At 34.6% G+C, this 18,489-nt stretch overlaps 3 protein-coding genes across 4 annotated transcripts in view; 1 reads left to right on the plus strand and 2 right to left on the minus strand.

Annotated features, from left to right (window-relative positions):
• The window catches only part of LOC144961213 (uncharacterized), a 52,316-nt gene extending 40,671 nt beyond the window's left edge, over positions 1-11,645 (minus strand). The window contains exon 1 of the mRNA XM_078894490.1: positions 11,609-11,645. Coding sequence (XP_078750616.1) covers positions 11,609-11,617 — 9 coding nt within the window. The 5' untranslated portion in view covers positions 11,618-11,645. The remainder of the gene's footprint in view (positions 1-11,608) is intronic.
• Positions 1,140-17,213, minus strand: LOC144961226 (mpv17-like protein 2). Of its 2 annotated transcripts, none has more exons than XM_078894498.1 (5): positions 16,752-17,213; positions 12,590-12,751; positions 11,980-12,056; positions 10,895-11,038; positions 1,140-8,798 (listed from the first exon to the last, which is right to left on the minus strand). In XM_078894498.1, exons 1-5 carry the CDS (start codon positions 16,933-16,935, stop codon positions 8,757-8,759), a joined length of 609 nt encoding a protein of 202 aa, XP_078750624.1. In that variant the 5' UTR covers positions 16,936-17,213; the 3' UTR covers positions 1,140-8,756. The 2 variants fall into 2 exon arrangements, with proteins under 2 accessions (XP_078750624.1, XP_078750626.1); XM_078894500.1 differs by having other exon boundaries at positions 10,891-11,038; positions 16,752-17,192.
• A 195-nt stretch (positions 17,214-17,408) lies between these two features.
• The window catches only part of LOC144961241 (inositol hexakisphosphate kinase 3-like), a 54,246-nt gene continuing 53,165 nt past the window's right edge, over positions 17,409-18,489 (plus strand). Inside the window, exon 1 of the mRNA XM_078894518.1 lies at positions 17,409-17,560. The gene's annotated coding sequence lies outside the window, so the exon portion shown is untranslated. The remainder of the gene's footprint in view (positions 17,561-18,489) is intronic.

Genomic DNA, 18,489 nt, shown 5'->3' on the forward strand with positions numbered 1-18,489 from the left:
AAAGTACCAGACAAAGCAAGAAAGAAAAATACAAGACAAAAAAACATCCCATCGGTGATCAAAAGGTCTGAAAGTCAATCTCCAGTCGAGCCAGACTGATTTTTTTTCTTGTATTTTCTTTCTTGCTTTGTCTGGCACTGGGGACCATTTAAACACACTTGTTCAGATCTTTATCGTACCGGATGTAACTGAGCGCTTGAATCACGTTTCCTCCTGATAATTATGACATGCTTTGCTTGTTGGGTTTTTGGGGCTTTTTTTTTCTTTTTGTTTTGTTTTGTTGTTATAAAATAAAAATAATTTTTAAGTTTTACGGTGTTTGAAACACATTTAAGCTATATCAGCGCCAGTAAAATGGAAGAAAATGGGGTAGAAAACCAGTTCTAGAATCACAATTTAAGCACCCAAGAATAAGTAGACAAAGGAGAATTGGTTCAAATAGGTAGCACATGTAGATTCCAAGAGAATACCATTAATGTACTTAGTTTGAGATCACCTAAAAGTCTCATCCTGACACCAGCACATGATCCCACTAATTAATGGTTTATGTTTTTAATGGTTTTACGGCGCTTGCAACACATTTAGGTCATATCAGCACCAGTAAAAAGGAAGAAAATTGGACAGTAAAAACAGTCTAGATGTACAAATAAAAGGACTTGAGGAAAAAGTAAGAGAAGGGGAAATAGTTCAAATAGGGAACAGATGTAGATTCCAAGAGCACAGTATCAGTGTACTTAGTTTGAGAGTACAAGTCCCCACTAAGCGGAACACAAATTATATGTTAATAATAAAACAGTACCAAACAGAGAGATAATTTACAAGGAAAAAAATATCATCTCCCAAGATTATAACTATACATTTGGCTGTTTCCCTCTCAGCCTAGAACTCCGGCAAGGGCCAGGAAAAAACCAAGTTATCCCATTCCAAGACAAAGTCAGGAAGCAACTCGGAAAACAGGTATAGGGAGATAGATACATCAAATGCTCGACATGAGCTTGTTTTGGTCAAATACGCGTCGATATTGAATCTTCATTTACTAATGTCATATATATATATTGTGTGTGTGTGTGTGTGTGTGTGTGTGTGTGAGGCTAATTGTCTAAAAACAGTATTAAATTTAACTAAAAGACTGTTAAAAATTGATTTTGATATTTTGTTTCTAACACATGAAACAAAGTTTATTAACAACAAATGGAGTCATTAAAACACGAGATTGTCAATAAACATTTGAAATTCCTATGGACAATTTAATTTTCAACATTTTACAAACGATATACAGTTCACTCCGCTTAATCACACATCGGTTAATCACACACTCTGCTTATACGCTTCACATTCCCGAAAAACTGAATTTTTTCGAAATAATCGCTCTGCTTATTCGCACCCCTTCTCCGCTTAAATGCTACATCTTGATTCCATCTTGATTTGAGAAAAATATCTAAAAAATACAATTTAGAAAGGTAATGAAAATGCTTTTCACATTGAACCAGTTCGGTAAGTTAATAGCTATCATGGGTGAAAAAAGCTTTCCCGTCAACACAACTCGGCTGTTCCTCTGACCCCGACTAGGTCAGACGAGCAATGCTTGTTAACTGACATCAAAGAATTACCTGACACGATGGGCTAATTGACTTAGACCTCCATGTCTGTATCACAAGGTGTGAAACGTGATCGCAGTCCACTAATTGTCGTGTGTTTGTTTACATTGTCTGACCACTCGATTGCAATTCTCTACCTGTGCATTGTTTTCCTCTACTGGGCCGTGAACAATAAGAAAGGATTATAGGAAGGACTCGCGTCTCATCTTTTGATTGATCTACACGGTCTGTGTCCACACTGATACACTCAAAAGGCGACTGAACTGGCATAAACATAAGACAAGTCTTTCTCTCCATTAGAAAGCTGGCTCTCGAGATGTAAAGGTTGACAGAATGTCGTGCTTGAAAAAGATCATGACGAAAAACACTATGCTGATGTCTCTTCTGCCAGCCAATAGAGTGATGAAGTTTTGAACAACTTCTTCAGCAGCACAACTCTAATGACATTTACAATGCAGACGAGACGAGGCATTACTACAATCAACACTTCATGATTACCATTCTTACAAACAATAATGTCACACTTTGTTGTCAATGAAACATAAATAAAAAGAGAAATTTTAAAAGAAAAAAGCCCCCCCCCCCCCCCCCCCCCAAATAGAAATATAAAAAGACACTAAAAATAAAAAATAAAAAGAAACAAAACAAAAAAAATGCCTCTTCTACTTCTAATCAGTCTAATCTCTTGAATATGATGGTCCCAAGCCCGTACAAACCTCAATTACTTACCCCAGCGTAGAGAACATATTATGATTTTGAAATTTAGTCTCAGACTACGATATTTACACCTGCTAAATCGCGGGTGTAAATTTCACCCGTTTAGTCCCTCGGTCCCTCTTTAGTCTAAGACTTCGCGTAGTCCGGCTTCATGAATATCTTACAACGCCTTTTAGTCTGAGACAACGGATTTAGTCTAGGACTATCGTCGTAGTCCTGCTCCATGAATCAGACCCTGAGGAGGAAGGTCCTACATGAATGGCGCATGAAAGCTGGTGCTCAGATCCTATTTCTAGCTTCTCCGCTTAATCACACACTGCGCTTTACTGACACACTAACCTGAACTCCCGAGGGTGTGCGATTAAGCGGCGTCAACCGTATTTTGAAAAAAAAAATGTTCATATTTTGATTCTGATTGTTATTCAAGTGCACAAAGACGCACATACACATATAACATACTACATAAACAAACACGCACAAACGAACAATACCAAAAAGATAAAAGATAAATTTCTTCATCATCATCATCATCATCATTATTGCCCTTTTCACCCAGGATCAGGGTATAGGCCACAGACAACAGTCTCCACCCCTCGCTATCTTGGGCTAACTTTTTTATCGCGTTCCATGTCTTATCAATAAATTTTTTACATCGTTCGAAAAAAAATTAGGGGATCATGTTCAAAAGGCTACACCCATATTCTAAGAGAATACATATCAAAAGATATAATACTGTATCACCGGGAAATGAACATATTGAAAAATATCATGCACCTCTGAAAGAAAAGAGAACAACAAAAAAACATATACAAGAATGTATTTGAAGGTTTTCCGTGTCCCCTAGTATAAGTAAGGGCAAAAACAAATCTAATTTCAGAACAAGGACAGAGGGCAACATGACAAAAAGGATGCCACAGTAAGAGTGACCTCCCCAGCCAATAATATTCAAAACATCTTAGTTGAACATATTATACCTCATAATATCAAAATCATATTTTTCTCAAATAAATATACATGCATTACAATAATGTTATCACTCCAAAACTGTCAACATCAGATATATATTATGTATATATAATTACATTATCCTCAGATGAATCTGAAATAAAACGAATAAAACAGTGACACAATCTTTTACATATGACAGCGCCACTTAACAGGAAATCTAAATTGTTTGTTAAATATTTTTTTATTATTGTTTTTTTTTTTTTTTCATGGCCGAAGTATTTATTCCGTTAGATTTTTCAATGAGATTCAATACCTAAAAATGAAAATGTTAATTTCCTCTATCTACAAATTCTAATAAATAAATGAAGAAACAAAACACTGAAATTAACATAAAATAAAGCTTTTACATATCTTTCTGTTACTGTTACAGGAAAGTGGAAACAAAAATTTTATCACTGGATATATCATGCTAACTTGCATGAGGATAAAATGCTGATCAAGATGGCATGAAATTATTGTGTGTGTATATTTAATGGAGGCTGATTTTTACAAATAAACTGACATAGGTTGAAAGTATAGCGGAAACATTGTAGACTATATAGTGTACTATAGTATCGCTATGGTTCGAAGTGAAAGGCATAGTGCAAATAGGGAAAGGGCATTTATTGAGAGTTTGGCAGTATACCTCTGGTAAAATCATAAACATAGAGCGCTTTGGGTTTTCTTTGATGCCCTCACTAGCATACAAAAGCTAATCACCATCCCTGCAATAATTAATACAGTGCAGTCCAATTAAAGCCAACACTTGTGGACGGTAAAAATTTACTGACTTTAAAAAATGACTTAATCCATTTAAAGGGAAATGATCAATGGGCTATCATAATTTTGTTTTGAGTGCATTTTTTTAGGTTCTGATATTAGTGTGATTGTTTTTAAAGGTTTATTGTGCTTGCAACACATTTAGGTCAATTCAGCTATAGTAAATAAGAAGAAGACAGAAGTCAAAAATCCTAGGTTTACAATTAAAAGCATCCAAGAAAAAGTAAGACAAAGAAGACTGGTTCAAATAGTGAACTGAAATAAATTCCAAAAGCAAACTATTAGTGTTTTCAATTTGAGATCACCTAAAAGTTTAAATTTAAAATATAGGTAATACTTCTGTAGGTCTATGTGCACGAATTTCCAGATTTGATAATCGAATGCAATTGTGGGCTTGTTTTAACATTGCTGTGATGGAAAATACTTTGCGTTGATTAGGAAGTGTTTCCATTGCAGCACTGGGTCACAACAATATCTTATTCCAAGACAAAGACAGAAATCAACCTGGAATAGCAAATATAGGGAGATGGAAGACACAGCAACAGTGACCTTCCTGCCCACCATTGAAGGTGAAAAGACCCCACCAACATTTTTTGCTCGCAATATTGGCAGCCCCTGGTGAGAATTTAATGTAAGCTAGATGTCCTGCTTTAAAATGTCTTCAGAACTCTGCTTCTGAATATTAATAATCACTTTCAACTGTACACACAAGCAACTGACTACATCATCCCTTGAGAGAATTTCCCTCAGCGTGGCTCACTGGTACGGTCTTTGCTTCGTACCCAAAAAGTATTGAATTCAATCACCCGCTGCTGCGCTATGTGGCCTCGAACAAGTCACCTCGCCTTAGCTCAATTTGCGGCGCTGCACTGTGGCTGACATCTGGGTTATTCAAGTCTTCCCTTGAGACAAATTCCCCTATGGGATTAATAAAGGGAATTTTATTTATTTATCTCAAATTTTCTAACCATTCCTTTCTCTCATACAAGGAGTTCTCAGATTTTTAATATATTTGTTTTAATCTTTTAAATTTAATTATTTATAACAGCTTATCACAAAATCCTTCTATCTTGAGATTGTTTTTATTTTATTTATTTTTTCATTTATTTACTTATTTATTAATTAATTTATACATTCATTTTTTGCTGTTTATATTTTTGTTTTTTATTGCTGCTTGAAATGTTACACAGCACTGTAAATGGTTATTGGCGCTTTATAAACTGCTCCATTAGGTTTCAATACATTTGAGTAATAGCACTAGGGTTATATCATTATCATCATAATCATTGCCTTTTTCACCCTGGGTCAGGGTATAGGCCACAGACAAACAGTTTCCATCCTTCTCTATCTTGAGCTAACTTTTTTAGAAACTCTTCAGTCGCCCAAGCTAAGAAAAGGATTTGATTTGTCCACCTGTGTTTCTGTAACAATTTGAGTTTTACAGAAGGGGTGTTAACCCTTTGACAACCCCCAACTGAGAGGACCAGGTGACTCAAAAAGGGAGAGTCACACACCATTATTCGCCATTTACGACCTGCTGGCTTGGCATTGGACTATTCTTGCACCCTCTCTGTTGAGAGGCCCCGGACATCACATGGGGGAGGGTCATAAACACATGTATATTTCATTTCCACACCAGTCAAAAGGATGATGATGTGAAAGTTAAGATCAAACATCTGTAGACATAAACATGCAAGAAAAAGTGCTACAAGATGGACCAGTTCATTGAGGATAGGAAAGTAGATACTAAAAGTAGTCTATACGTGTGTTGAGCTCAAGATCACCTAAAAGTCAATCAATTAGCAAAAGATCTCCTCCAAGTCAAGAAGGGTACACGCAAATCGTAGCAAATAAAAAAAATCATTCAAATAATAAAATTAAATTATATAAAGCGACAATTTACAAGAAAAAAGTACCCTCTTTCACTTCCCCCCTTCTCCAAAAACAAAACAAAAAAACAAAAAAAAACAAACAAAAAACAACAAAAAGAAATTAGCATCAGACTCTTTTCCTCAAAAAAAAAAAAAATCTGGCTGAGCTCTAACAGAGCAAATGGTCTCAATCTAGAACACAAGCAACATGAAATAAACAAAAGATGTTATACGAAAAAAGGTTGTCTGCAAAGATGGACTAATTTAGTATTAGTATCCATCCTACACAGAGGAAAAAATTCCACTGCCCTAAAGGGACTTCCATAACCAGTCAATTTGGCACATGCCTTGAAATTTGTGGAGAGTCTTGCAATGTGAGTTTCTATGTTAGAGTTCAAAAGTATTGGGTGAGATTTTAATAATATCACATTTACGTGAAAAGATGCAAAGTTGAGATCAGTTGAATATATTATATGATAGCAACAAATATTGATGACATTTTTTTGACACATTCATGCATAACAAATGTCAGAAGGATATAATCAAGTAATAAAACATCAACATCAACTTTAAATCGCTAGAAACTACAATCACAATTGATATGTTAACCTCGATAAATGTATAAAACAGTGGGCCCACTCTTTGATCTGTGGGAAGTATAGTCTTTGTCCCACTAAATTGGCAAACTGTTATATTGAGAAAATGGAATTTTATTATTTGTTTATGCGTTGGATGGGTCCCATTATACAGAGAGTCAAAATAGAGAAGTTTACGTTGGGGGATTGGAGGCCTTCTGTCTTAGAAGACATTCTGTTTTATAGAGGTTTCCGTTATGGCAGTTTGTTCAAACTCACGAATGTTTTTACCGTACAACAATCATTCACTTTTTTTTACATAAAAAAATTTGGACATAATTTTTCTTGTTTCCCTAAACAAAATTATAAGAAACATTTTGAAATCGAGTAAAAAAATCCTTTTTTTTTTGGTTGTCTTGACTGGGTTTAATATGACATATAAAAATAACGAAAATGGCAGATGATTAGAATGTTAATGTAGTTAAACTGTGCCACTTGACAAAGTTAATTTTTTAACTTGGACATCTGAATGATTGTAACAATAAGGACATTTATCTAAATTTCCCGTCAACTCCTTTTCTAGAATGTCCAACATTAACCCTACCCAACCTGCCCTTCACTGCTACAAGAAATATTAAAATATGTGAATAAAGCCTTTTGAAGTAGTTACTTAGACATGGACATTTATGAGAAAAAATATCAAATTCTTTTCAAGTACTTTTAGAAGCGTTTGATTCTTTTTTTAATGTTTGTCTGATGAATACAATACAGTTTCTCTACGAATAACATTTATGCGTTTATTTCTAAAGCTTTATAGCTGAAAAGGTTTGATATTTTTATTCAGGGATCACTAACTTCCTTCTTTTTTTTTTAATAGAGTAGTAACTCAAAGCCATGATGCTTGCATTAGAGTTCATACTGGCTTTTAAAATGTTAAACAGTTATAATTTCTTGTTAACATTTAGATAGGATGTTTGTACTTTCTGAAAGACCTTACAGACCAGGATAACCAATAATTGTTTAATCATCGAATTAAAATTAAGCTGTAACAAACGATACTTATGAGTGAAAAAATATATATCATATTTGGATTTTCACAACAATTCTGATGATATATTACAATCGTCTAGTACAATAATAAATAGGTTCAATTGCTTATCTATGATATCAAGCGAATAAAATTAATCACACTCAAATTTCTAAAATGACACACATTCACACAATGAATGCATTGCCAGATTCAAACAACAGTGTTAAAATGGAATGAATATCTGTATCCCAGTTAAAAATCAATATATATATAAAGGCCTATTGCTAAAATGAAGGGATCAACAAATAATAAATAAACTATTTTTTTTTAAGTCTCAAGGTACATAGATTAAGCAACTGACTAGAATGTGAATACTGCATCTTTCAAGAAATAAAACAGTAAATCAGTTAAATAAATATAAAATTAGAAATTGAGAACAATAAAAGACAATCTTCATTGAAAACATAAAAATTACACACATAAATGTATGTAAAAATACACTCACAATTGCATAAATGAGGCTGTGGCAAAAGATTGTTGCATGTTTGGGTAATGCAGGGACAAAACTACAACTAATTATTATTATTTACTACTATTAATATTACTATCATTATCATTATTCTTATTATTATTATTCTTATTATTATTATTATTATTATTATTATTATTATTATTATTATTATTATTATTATTATTATTATTATTATATATTATTATTATTATTATCATTATTTTTATCATTATTATTTTCATTATTATTATATTATTAAAGCGACTGACTTAATCTATACGCATAAACCAATTCCCAGAAATGAAAAATGAAAGGGACTATAGGAAAACAATTTGTACATAAAAAAGTTAATTCAGCCAATTGTTTCCAAGTTTAGAATTGTTTGCATTTTGTTGTTATCCTTTCCCAGAGTTTTTATAAAGCTTATGACACTTTAAGCATAAACACCTACCCCATATCAACACACACACACACACACACACACACACACACACACACACACACACATACACTCCTCCTACCCTCTCCTAAACAAACAATCTATATTTTTATGCCCTCCACATAAAATAATCTTACCAAATCACAAAATATGTAAAACAAAATACGGCTTCTGGAATAAAACAGAAAAAAGAGATAAAAAAAAAAAAAAGAAAAGTGGCCGTTTAATCTAGAAAGGATTGTTGATCTCTAGGTTTCTATAATCTTTGGTTTGTTCTGTAGTGGCATTTCCTGCAAAATAACAAAAACAGATAAAAACATTAACAATACAATAGATATGCAGAGTTTATCTTTTCAGACCTGGAATGTATCTTTGGGGCTATTGAATACAATGAAAATTTCTCATTGTTTGTTCTTGTGTTTTAGGAGTTTACAAGATTTTTAGGTAATATTGACATCATAAAAAGGATAAAAATTGAATAGTCAAAAGATTTTAAATTCAATTCTCCACTGAAACTACTTTAAAATCCCTACCAGACACAGTTTTATAGTATCTCTGCCAATAGAGCTACAATCAAATGTTTACTTATCAATAACTGAAAAAATGTATAATAATGCAAGACTAAATATTGATGACAAGATTTGAATTCAGAAATACATTGAATTATGTTTTAACTAGATAAAAAGGGACAATCTCCCACATGACAGGCCTAAAGGGGTCTTATGGCCAATTTAAACATGCATTCATTAATTCATCCACTGCCTGGCAAATTAACTAAGAAGTGGTGGAGATAGGTCACTATAGAACTGACAGTTTGTCGATGAGAGAAGTTGCATTTAGATGATCACATTTTTATCAATTGACTGTCAGTTGTCAGTCTTGGAAATGTTGTGTAGGTGCATGTATATAAAGTTCAAAACATCAGGATAATTGTATGCAAATTGCAAACAATTTTGAGTAGGCTGTTTCTTTTGGAGAGTGTTGTTGTAAACTTTTGATTTTATTTTCCTACATTGTTCAATTAACAAATTCCTTTTTGTTCCAGACCAACAGTTTCAAGAAGGCAAAGTAAACACAATAGTACTGGTAGATTGAACAATATAACTTGAACAAAGTGAGATGGGATGTCAACCTGTTGCAACTAGCTGCACCAAAAAAATGGGATGGGTTGAAACAAACACATTACAACACAACTACTTACTCACACATAGACTACTCACACACACAAATACTACACCTCACAGACATACACACATACCTCCCAGACATGTAGACACAAATAAATAAATTTCATAATCCAGTACTTAATTGTGTTCCTTGATGATTTTGATTCATTTTGGGTCACCGATTACAAAAAAATTATTTTTAAATTCAACAAATATTTTTTTTTATTGTTTGGAATACATTTCAAATCCTGTCTAAAGAAATAGCAACTAAGTCGCTCTGCATCAGTGATCCATCAGTTTGCTGGCCAGAAAATATCTAGTGTCGCTTGATATCAAGAGCGCCGACTGAAAACTGTCCAAAATCAGTTAATTTTTTATTTACAAGCTCATGAGTTGTTATCAGTTCGCCAACTATTTCCTGATATCCATCCGGCCATGATAAATTAACTGTACGTCTAAATGCTTTCTGTTGGGATTTCCTTATAATGCTTTAATGTCTTTGGAAAAGTCCAACAGACACTTGCCACCTTGTCGACAATATGGAAAGCAACAGCTATCTCTAATGCAACTAAGCTTAGAATATTTGGCTCCAATGTAAAACCTGTACTACTACATGGAAACCTGGAGGGTCACAAACACCCTTACTCACAAAATTCAAACCTTCATTAACAAATGCCTCCCCAAGATTTTGAAAATCAGATGGCAAGACCACATATCCAACATAGAAATATGGAGAAGGTCGAACCAGGAGCCTATCAACATCCAAATCAGGAGGAAATGGACATGGATTGGTCAAACATTAAGAAGACCAGGGAGCTGTGTCATCAACCAATCCCCTGATTGGAACCCCCAAGGGATACGAAAGGTGAGGCATCCGATACAGACATGGAAGCGCTCACTGTCAAACAAATTAAAAATGGCAGGCCTCACCTGGGAGGCTACCCAGAAGATGGTCAAGGACAGAAGTAGATCGCAGACACTAATAGAGGCCCAATGACCACAAGGAGAGAAGAGGATTAAATCAAGTAAGTCACGTCTAAATGGGTTGCATTAACATATATAATCCACCACCTACCCTTGATAAAAGAATATAATATAATAATTTGTATAAAACTTGTATTAAAACAAATCTGCAAAGAAAAATAAAACTAAAAAATCCCACCAGATATGACTCTCAATAATCTCATCAAGGTATGCAGTTATATCTACTACTTACATACTTTTTGAGTTGGTTTCTTGTGCTTCATGAATGACAAAAAGGAATTCCAGACTAGGGTTGCAAAGCTCACATACAAGACTCGAAACCGAGTGGGCAGGAATCTAAAGTTAATCAACTGTGCTGCAGGCCAGAAAGCCCAGTCAACCTAATGAAGAGAGTGGGGTGAAGACATGATTCATAAATCTATGATTTTTCCGAGTGCAATGTTTGGTCCTTATTTCATACCCTTTATGTGTCACTGTGGACTCACTAAACAGCCTAAATTAGGCCATCATGTTCAAACCAGTGGCTCGACACTTGGAAAGTTGTGCCTAATTTCCTCTATCCACCAGGTAGAGATTTGGTAGATAGGTCTCGTAGATCTGAAGAAAAGTAGTATGCAAAAATCCAATGTCCTATCCAGAGACCAGAAGGAATCATTACAATCTCTCTAATACTAAAGAAACCGAAAAAAAAAACCTCTGGCTTCATATGCATTATGGTGCTAAAGGAATACAATTTATATTTTTTCATTTGATCTGTTCGAAGTTGGCTTTAAATATCTTTGCACATCAATGTGAAGAACGGATTAAACAGTTTCTGATAAAGATAGACTTGTACAAATCCTTCCATAAAATACAGAACACAGCAAATAAAGGTTCTTATCAGTGTCTCAAATATTTAGTACAAATTATAAGCAGGGAACATCATGAGTTTGCCTAGAATATCTAAAAACTCTCAACATCAACCTCTTTTTTCAAACAATCACAAATCCCATTAATAAGTTCATCTATCAGTTATGATGAAATATAAAGAGATTAGAGAAGTGACAGATGAAACTAGAGAACAAAAATATCATGTGTTTGGGGAGCTGAAAATGGACCCAATGTACCAAATAGTAAGGCACTCACCATCTAGCTGAGAGAAAGAGAGTGAATTACGAGTGAATGCTTCTACTCTCCCTACTATTGAAGGGTCAAAACGAGACTAGCTCTCCAAACTCTACAAATATTCAATAGTGAGCAATAAAGCTCTGTATGAAATTGAAACTACTTTCCTTGGACTTTTCCTTTAATATCTGTAATGTAATGTAAAAGAGAAATTTACCATGTAAATTGGAAGAAATTTTGCCTTCCATTCTGCCATTGCACTTGAAAAACCTTTCCCTTCCAACAATGTTGTACCTGAGAAAATCACAATAAGGTATGATATCAAATTTTAAAATGTATCAAGACATTTTAATATATTTGAGAATCCTGATTTAAAGTTATAAACCTTTTAAATTTTAAGCTGGTATGAATCCAATAAGACTATCATTTTGATAATATCAAGGACAAATGTGCAATGCAATAATGTTTCAAATCTCTTATGTTCACTTTCTCTCACATAAAAAAAGAGCCAATTTTTGTTCAGTGCACAATGTCAGCATTTCATGTTAATTCTTTGTATCTCAAAAATTGAATAATCTTTAAAAAATAAAAAAAGGGGGTCTGCTATAGTTTGTTTTGTTTCAAATGGCAATCAAGTTACTTTATGAAAACCTTGTTGAAAGGCGAGTTAAACCATCCTTAAAAGAAACTATCAATTTTAAGTCAAACTTTATTTTCATTCCTTTAAAATTTCAAATTGCAACATGTGTAAGAGATTACCACAGTAGAAATAGACATGTAGAAAAACAAGTGAGACTTTCACACTTTTCAACCCTTTTAACACTCACCATATAGAAACATGGTACAAAAGAAAGGTCCAGCTACAAGTTGATCACATATAATTTTCTTTCCAACGACTTGCATGCCATAGCCCTTGACTGCTTTATCCAGAAAAGAATACCAGTAGTGGTTAAATGGTCCAAGACAAAAGCCTACAGCAATCATACGTCCTTAAAAAAAAAAAAGAAAAAAACCCATTAAATTAAAGTAAGAGAATACTGAAAAACATTCCAGTGAGTTTGATAGAATTTTGTGGGAAAGAAACTGATGACCTTCTTTTTGTGAATCAATTTATTCAAATGAGAAAATTAAAGTTACTTGATTTAAAGTTGTTAAAGCTTGTCTTATAGATCAGAGTCCAGATGACTTTATCCGTGTGATTATTAAATAGTCATTAATCAAGAAACGGAAGCATGAGCATGTCTCAAGGGTACTCTCTCATTCTCATTCACAAGCTGGTACTCGCATCTGGGTCAAATGAAGTTGAGCTCTTACCCCTGCAGACAGTGACAGTGACTAAATTTTTAATTTCATTACTATTTATGAATTCACTTATCAATAATGTAGCACATTACTGTAGTTTTTCTAAGATATCCAATTTCGTTGGGTTTTTTTAAGTTTCAAAAAGGCAAAAGGTACCTATCTGAAAATAAAATGTAGGACACTTTTCAATATTCCTATACATGTTTGATGATAAAAGATTCTCTTTTATTTGGATGAATCCTGGAATTATTTCTATGCAATGTCAAAAAATGGTTGCGTCAAGCAGATCAGGCTGTATGGCAATTAATCGTAATTTTAAGTAATATAGTGGTGATTGCCTCAATGCCCTTTCACTTTATGCCCACTAAATTGGAAAAAATAAAAATAAAAAAATAAAAAAATTTCTCATTAAAATATAACCCTAAATATCCTCTTTTAAACGGGACTTCGCCTTAATGACTGCTTTGAAGAGAAGTTAAGCAATAACAAAAGAAGAAAGAAGGAATTTCATTGTACAAGCTATGGTCATCCCTTGTTCGACACTGCCATGTCTGACATTATACAATTTCCCACTTTACTATCTATTTTATACACATAACACATAACATCTGAAAAAATCTCTTTAGTCATCAAATTGTTGAGACGTGAAATAGCATGCCTAAAAAAATAGTTATAGTGCCAAGCATAAATAGCTTTAAAATTGACAGTTTCCTGCAGGATCTAAAATACAGTACCGATTTACCATTGAAGCCAGCTTTTCGACCTCCACAAGTTTGTGGAGGCAGATCCAAAGACCATCAATGGGCCACCGGCCCTCTACGATGAACTCATACTCATAACCTCCCCCCTTCCTCTCTCTCCAGTGCTATCACTCCGGTTCCACGTCTCTAAAAATGGTATCTCTTGGTGCAGGTTTTAGTTAATTTCTTAGAATTGTCCTCTACCGATAGACAACTGAAAAAGCAGTCAGTAATCAGCATAGCAACATAAGACTAAAACGTAAGTCAAGTAAGCTTCTCCTCCTCCTGACTCGAATGATACATTATCATTATCACATACGCAGTGGCTATTTTTACAGTCCCGTAAAGATGGTTCTCGGGGCTATTTTTACAGTCCCGTAAAGATGGTTCTCGGGGCTATTTTTACAGTCCCGTAAAGACGGTTCTGGTGGCTATTTTTACGGCGTTGCGGTAATAGAATTATAAATAGTAACAGATTGGCTGAGTAGACGCCATTAGCTCTAAATCTAAAACTCTCACTCACTTCGTTCAGGTGCGGCTAGTTAGCAGCCTCTCTCCTCTCTCTCTCTCTCCTCTCTCTCTCTCTCTCTCTCTCTCTCTCTCTCTCTCTCTCTCTCTCTCTCCTCTCTTTCTTTCATTCTTTTTCTATGCCTTTCTCTCTCTCTCTTTCTCTCTCTTCTCTCTTTCTTTTTACTTTCTCTTTTTTCTATCTCTCTCCCTCTTTCTTCTTTCATTCTTTCCAAATCTCTTTCTTCTCTATTTCTCTCTCCTCTCCCTCTCTCTTTCTCTCTCTCTCTCTCTCTCCTCTCTTCTCTCTCTCTCTCTCTCTCTCTCTCTCTCTTCTCTCTCTCTCTCTTTCTATCTCTTCTTTCCATTTTTCTTTGTTTTCTCTCTCTCTCACTCTTTCTTTCACTCTTTCTCTATCCCTTTCTTTCTTTATTTCTTTCTTTCTTTCCCTATCTCTCATTTTCTCTCTCTCTCCCTCTCTCTTTCTTTCATTCTTTCCCAATCTCTTTCTTTTTCTATCTCTTTCTCTCTCTCTCACTCTCTCTTCTCTCTCTCTCTTTCTCTCTCTCTCTCTCTCTCTTCTCCTCTCTCTCTCTCTCTCTCTCTCTCTCCTCTCTCTCTCTCTCTCTCTCTCTCTCTCCTTTTCTCTCTTTTCTCTATCTATCTCTTTCCCTAGTGGTACCTCAAAGCCTAAGCAGAGGGGTCTGACCACAAGGTGAACACCGCTTTGGCGGAGAACAATAAAACAACCTCCTAACTGGGAAGGGAGGAGCAATACAGCGACCAATCTTGTCTGGTCGGAACAAACACTGGGTCAATCGGTAAAGTAGTAGAAGCAATGCGATGGTGGGACCAAAGTAAAATGCCCTCTCCACCTCAATGAGGATCAGTCTTGGGCACCTCTATTCTTTTGGATCATGACCGCCCATGGTAGAGAATCATCATCATTATTTACTTTCTTTTTAAAAACAATATTATTCAAAAGAACAATATTTAAGCATGAGGTGTTTCGCAATGTGCATCTTTACCATGGACATCCACATGGGGGGGGGGGGGGGGGGGGGTAGTCATTTGTCCACAATATGGTTGGGAGGTGGGGGTTCTAAAATTATGGTCAAAATGTGTCCAATTAACCGGTAGATAACCACGCCTCTCGGACAATCGTCATAATGTAAACAATGGTAGTGATTGGTAGACACAGCAAACTACACAGGTTTTACTATCGATGGTATGTGTTAAGTAAAATACCCACTGTTCTACCTCTTGATCAGTTGAATCAACACAGAAAACTATGTGTAAACTTAAACGTTTTTAATATGATCGAGAAAACCATGTGATAACTCGTCACTCATTTGTCAATATAAAAACAATAACAACGATCAGATGGAGGTCGAATTCGTTCACGTCATTGTTTATAAACAACCAGCTATGTTTGTCCGAGCACGTGTGAAGGTGTGTCACAAATTCCATGTTTTCATTGGTGAAAAATCTACTGGTTAACTGGTTTGTGAACGGCCTCTTTTCTGAAATTGGATTCAAACCCACTCTCACGTGAGAAGACTGCACCCTGAATGTTAGACGTCTACGTCTTATTGTCTAAATCGTTAGTCCTTCCTGACTGGTTATACTGGTAAAGTATAAACAAAAGCCAACCTGTAAAGTATTATATCTTGAGAGGTGTCGACTCAAGCAGGAACTAAATATACTTTCAGTGTTTGATAATAGATCTATATTATGTATGTTTGACAGAAAAAAAAAATCAAGACATACAACCTAACCTGCCCACTGATGATAGAAACCGGGCTGTTCTGTACTGCAAACATAACTTATGCAAAAAAAAAAAAAAAAAAATTATATGTAATAAAAATGACAGTACCTTAAAAATCGCTAAGAGAATTGACTTTACATTAATTGTTTGTTAATTTTAGTTTTAGCTTTAGATATAAATATGTTAAATGAAATTAATTTTGCTTTCATTCACCGCCTCTAGATCTGTACATCTAAATATCGGAAGAAATGATATGTGAAGTTTTGTGAATACTGCAAAAAGATGATAATCTATAACTATGCGGATAATTGAACAGAATCGCATCAACGCTGTAAAAATAGCCACGAGAACCGTCTTTACGGGACTGTAAAAATAGCCCCGAGAATCATCTTTACGGGACTGTAAAAATAGCCCCGAGAACCATCTTTACGGGACTGTAAAAATAGCCCCGAGAACCATCTTTACGGGACTGTAAAAATAGCCCCGAGAACCATCTTTACGGGACTGTAAAAATAGCCACTGCGTATCACATACCCACAGATTTGCTGACCAACTTCGTCTAAATGCTCGTCCCGCCTAAATACCCAATTTTATCTGATTCCCAACAACCTGTCATTTAGGCAATCACTACTGTATCAACCAGTTATTTATACAGTTTGGCCTTTTTCTTACCAGTCCTGGCGTAGTCATATCTGGTTGTGGACCCGCTGTCGCTATCATCACACAATGATCCTATATTCTGCACCACAAAATCCCCAACACCCAATAGACCGCCACATGTCACTATGTTTGTGGCCAATAAATGCTTTGTGTAAAGGGTATGAATCGCATTTTTAAACTTTACAAAGAAAGTCATTTTAGGGTGAAATTGAACTTGTCCTCGGCCCTCGCTTGTCACTAGAGACGTCTAGCCTAATTTAACAACAGCGTCTGATCTAAACACACACCGTGTATAGAGCAATCAAAGTATAATCGAGACGATTATAAAACCATTTCATGCTTGCGGTTTACAGCAAATTATACTTGACCATACTTTCATTCAATTATAATTTGTGACTGAAACTAAAGTGGAAAAAATGTGCAGCAGACAGTTTAGAGGGCGCGGCCATGTTTGTTTGTTGTTATTAGAATTGTAAAAAATATGTGTATTTTAAAGAAATAAATATTGCTAATTATGTTTTAAATCAATCTTTATTCCTATAAATATTATTAAAAGTGTTTTTATTCTTAAATTATTTTATATTTTTGGTAAAACTAGCATACTTTTCGACTTAACATCTAATTCATTAAATAGATTCGTTATGAATGTGATCTTGAATTTTATAAATTATCCCAGTCAACACTTTATAATAACAGAGCCCAGCTTGATTATTCTTTTCTGCTTGGCTGATTGCAATTAATTCTTTTGAGTTGATATCTACACTCAACCAATAGGAATTATTGGTTGAACCCATTTCTCTTATTCAAGTTGTGCAATACAGGTTTGTTGAAATATTTATTGAATATTGTCGAGGCAACGAAACATGCAAGTTGTTTTTCTGGGTGGCTGACCGATGGACTTGTTTGTATTTTGACACTCAACTTCAACTTACCCAACTAACCAACTCTAACCCATTCGTTAGTCGTCTTAGATCTATACTTATACACCCCACTCACTTCGGAATCCAGTTTTTAGTGACAGCGTTATTTATTCTTTATATTGTATTACTGAGAAAATGACCATAACTTTGATATCAGCCGTTTTCCTTCTTTCTCCCCCATAAGTTTTTACTCAACTCCCTGTTGTCTTCTGGCACTTTCCTACTCACATCATTTCTTATTATTATCTATCTAACATGATTTGCACTGGCCAGTAGAAAATCAAATTGGCTTCATCATATTTATGTAACCAATATCATAAAGCGCTTTTCAGCATGATTCTAAGGACAAGGATACCAATTTTTTTAGTTATCATAAAAAAATATCAAGACATTTATCATCATAGTCTATCATTCATGAATTCATGCGGCTTAAATTCGTCTTAAATTCGTCCTGATCCCAGGAAATTATTACTTAACTTAAACTTAAACTTAAATTACGTGACCCATCAACAATGTTAATTTGCCAATTTTCTTATTGTCCAAGGCCATATTATACGTATGCCCTATTTTATCCATGATCAAAAAAGCTACTAAATTAAGCACTGATTTAAAACAAACAGCACCAAACTTTAGGATAATTCCTCTTGAAGAAAATGAGACATAAATCATATAAATATAATATTGATCATATCCATCCATGGACAAAAAGTCTATGGATTTTTAAATGATATTATCAGCGTATCCTGGTATATAACACAGGTTCTGGACACGTTACAATGACATAAAAAATGTGACAAAGTGTATGGCTTAAATTTGATTTCATCCATACA

The sequence above is a fragment of the Berghia stephanieae genome, chromosome 1 (assembly GCF_034508935.2).
Source record: "Berghia stephanieae isolate SIO BIC M18660-M18661 chromosome 1, UCSD_Bste_1.3, whole genome shotgun sequence".
Taxonomy (NCBI): Eukaryota; Metazoa; Mollusca; class Gastropoda; order Nudibranchia; family Aeolidiidae; genus Berghia; species Berghia stephanieae.

Bases quoted from the DNA above. Each gene is read 5' to 3' on its own strand.
- LOC144961226 (XM_078894498.1), bottom strand. From the start codon at position 16,935: ATGACTTTCTTTGTAAAGTTTAAAAATGCGATTCATACCCTTTACACA. The intron at 12,057-12,589 runs GTGAGTGTTAAA...TGATTTTCTCAG, and splicing joins TTGTACCATGTTTCTATATG to GTACAACATTGTTGGAAGGG. The intron at 8,799-10,894 runs GTATGTAAGTAG...GTTATTTTGCAG, and splicing joins ACAAGAAACCAACTCAAAAA to GAAATGCCACTACAGAACAA.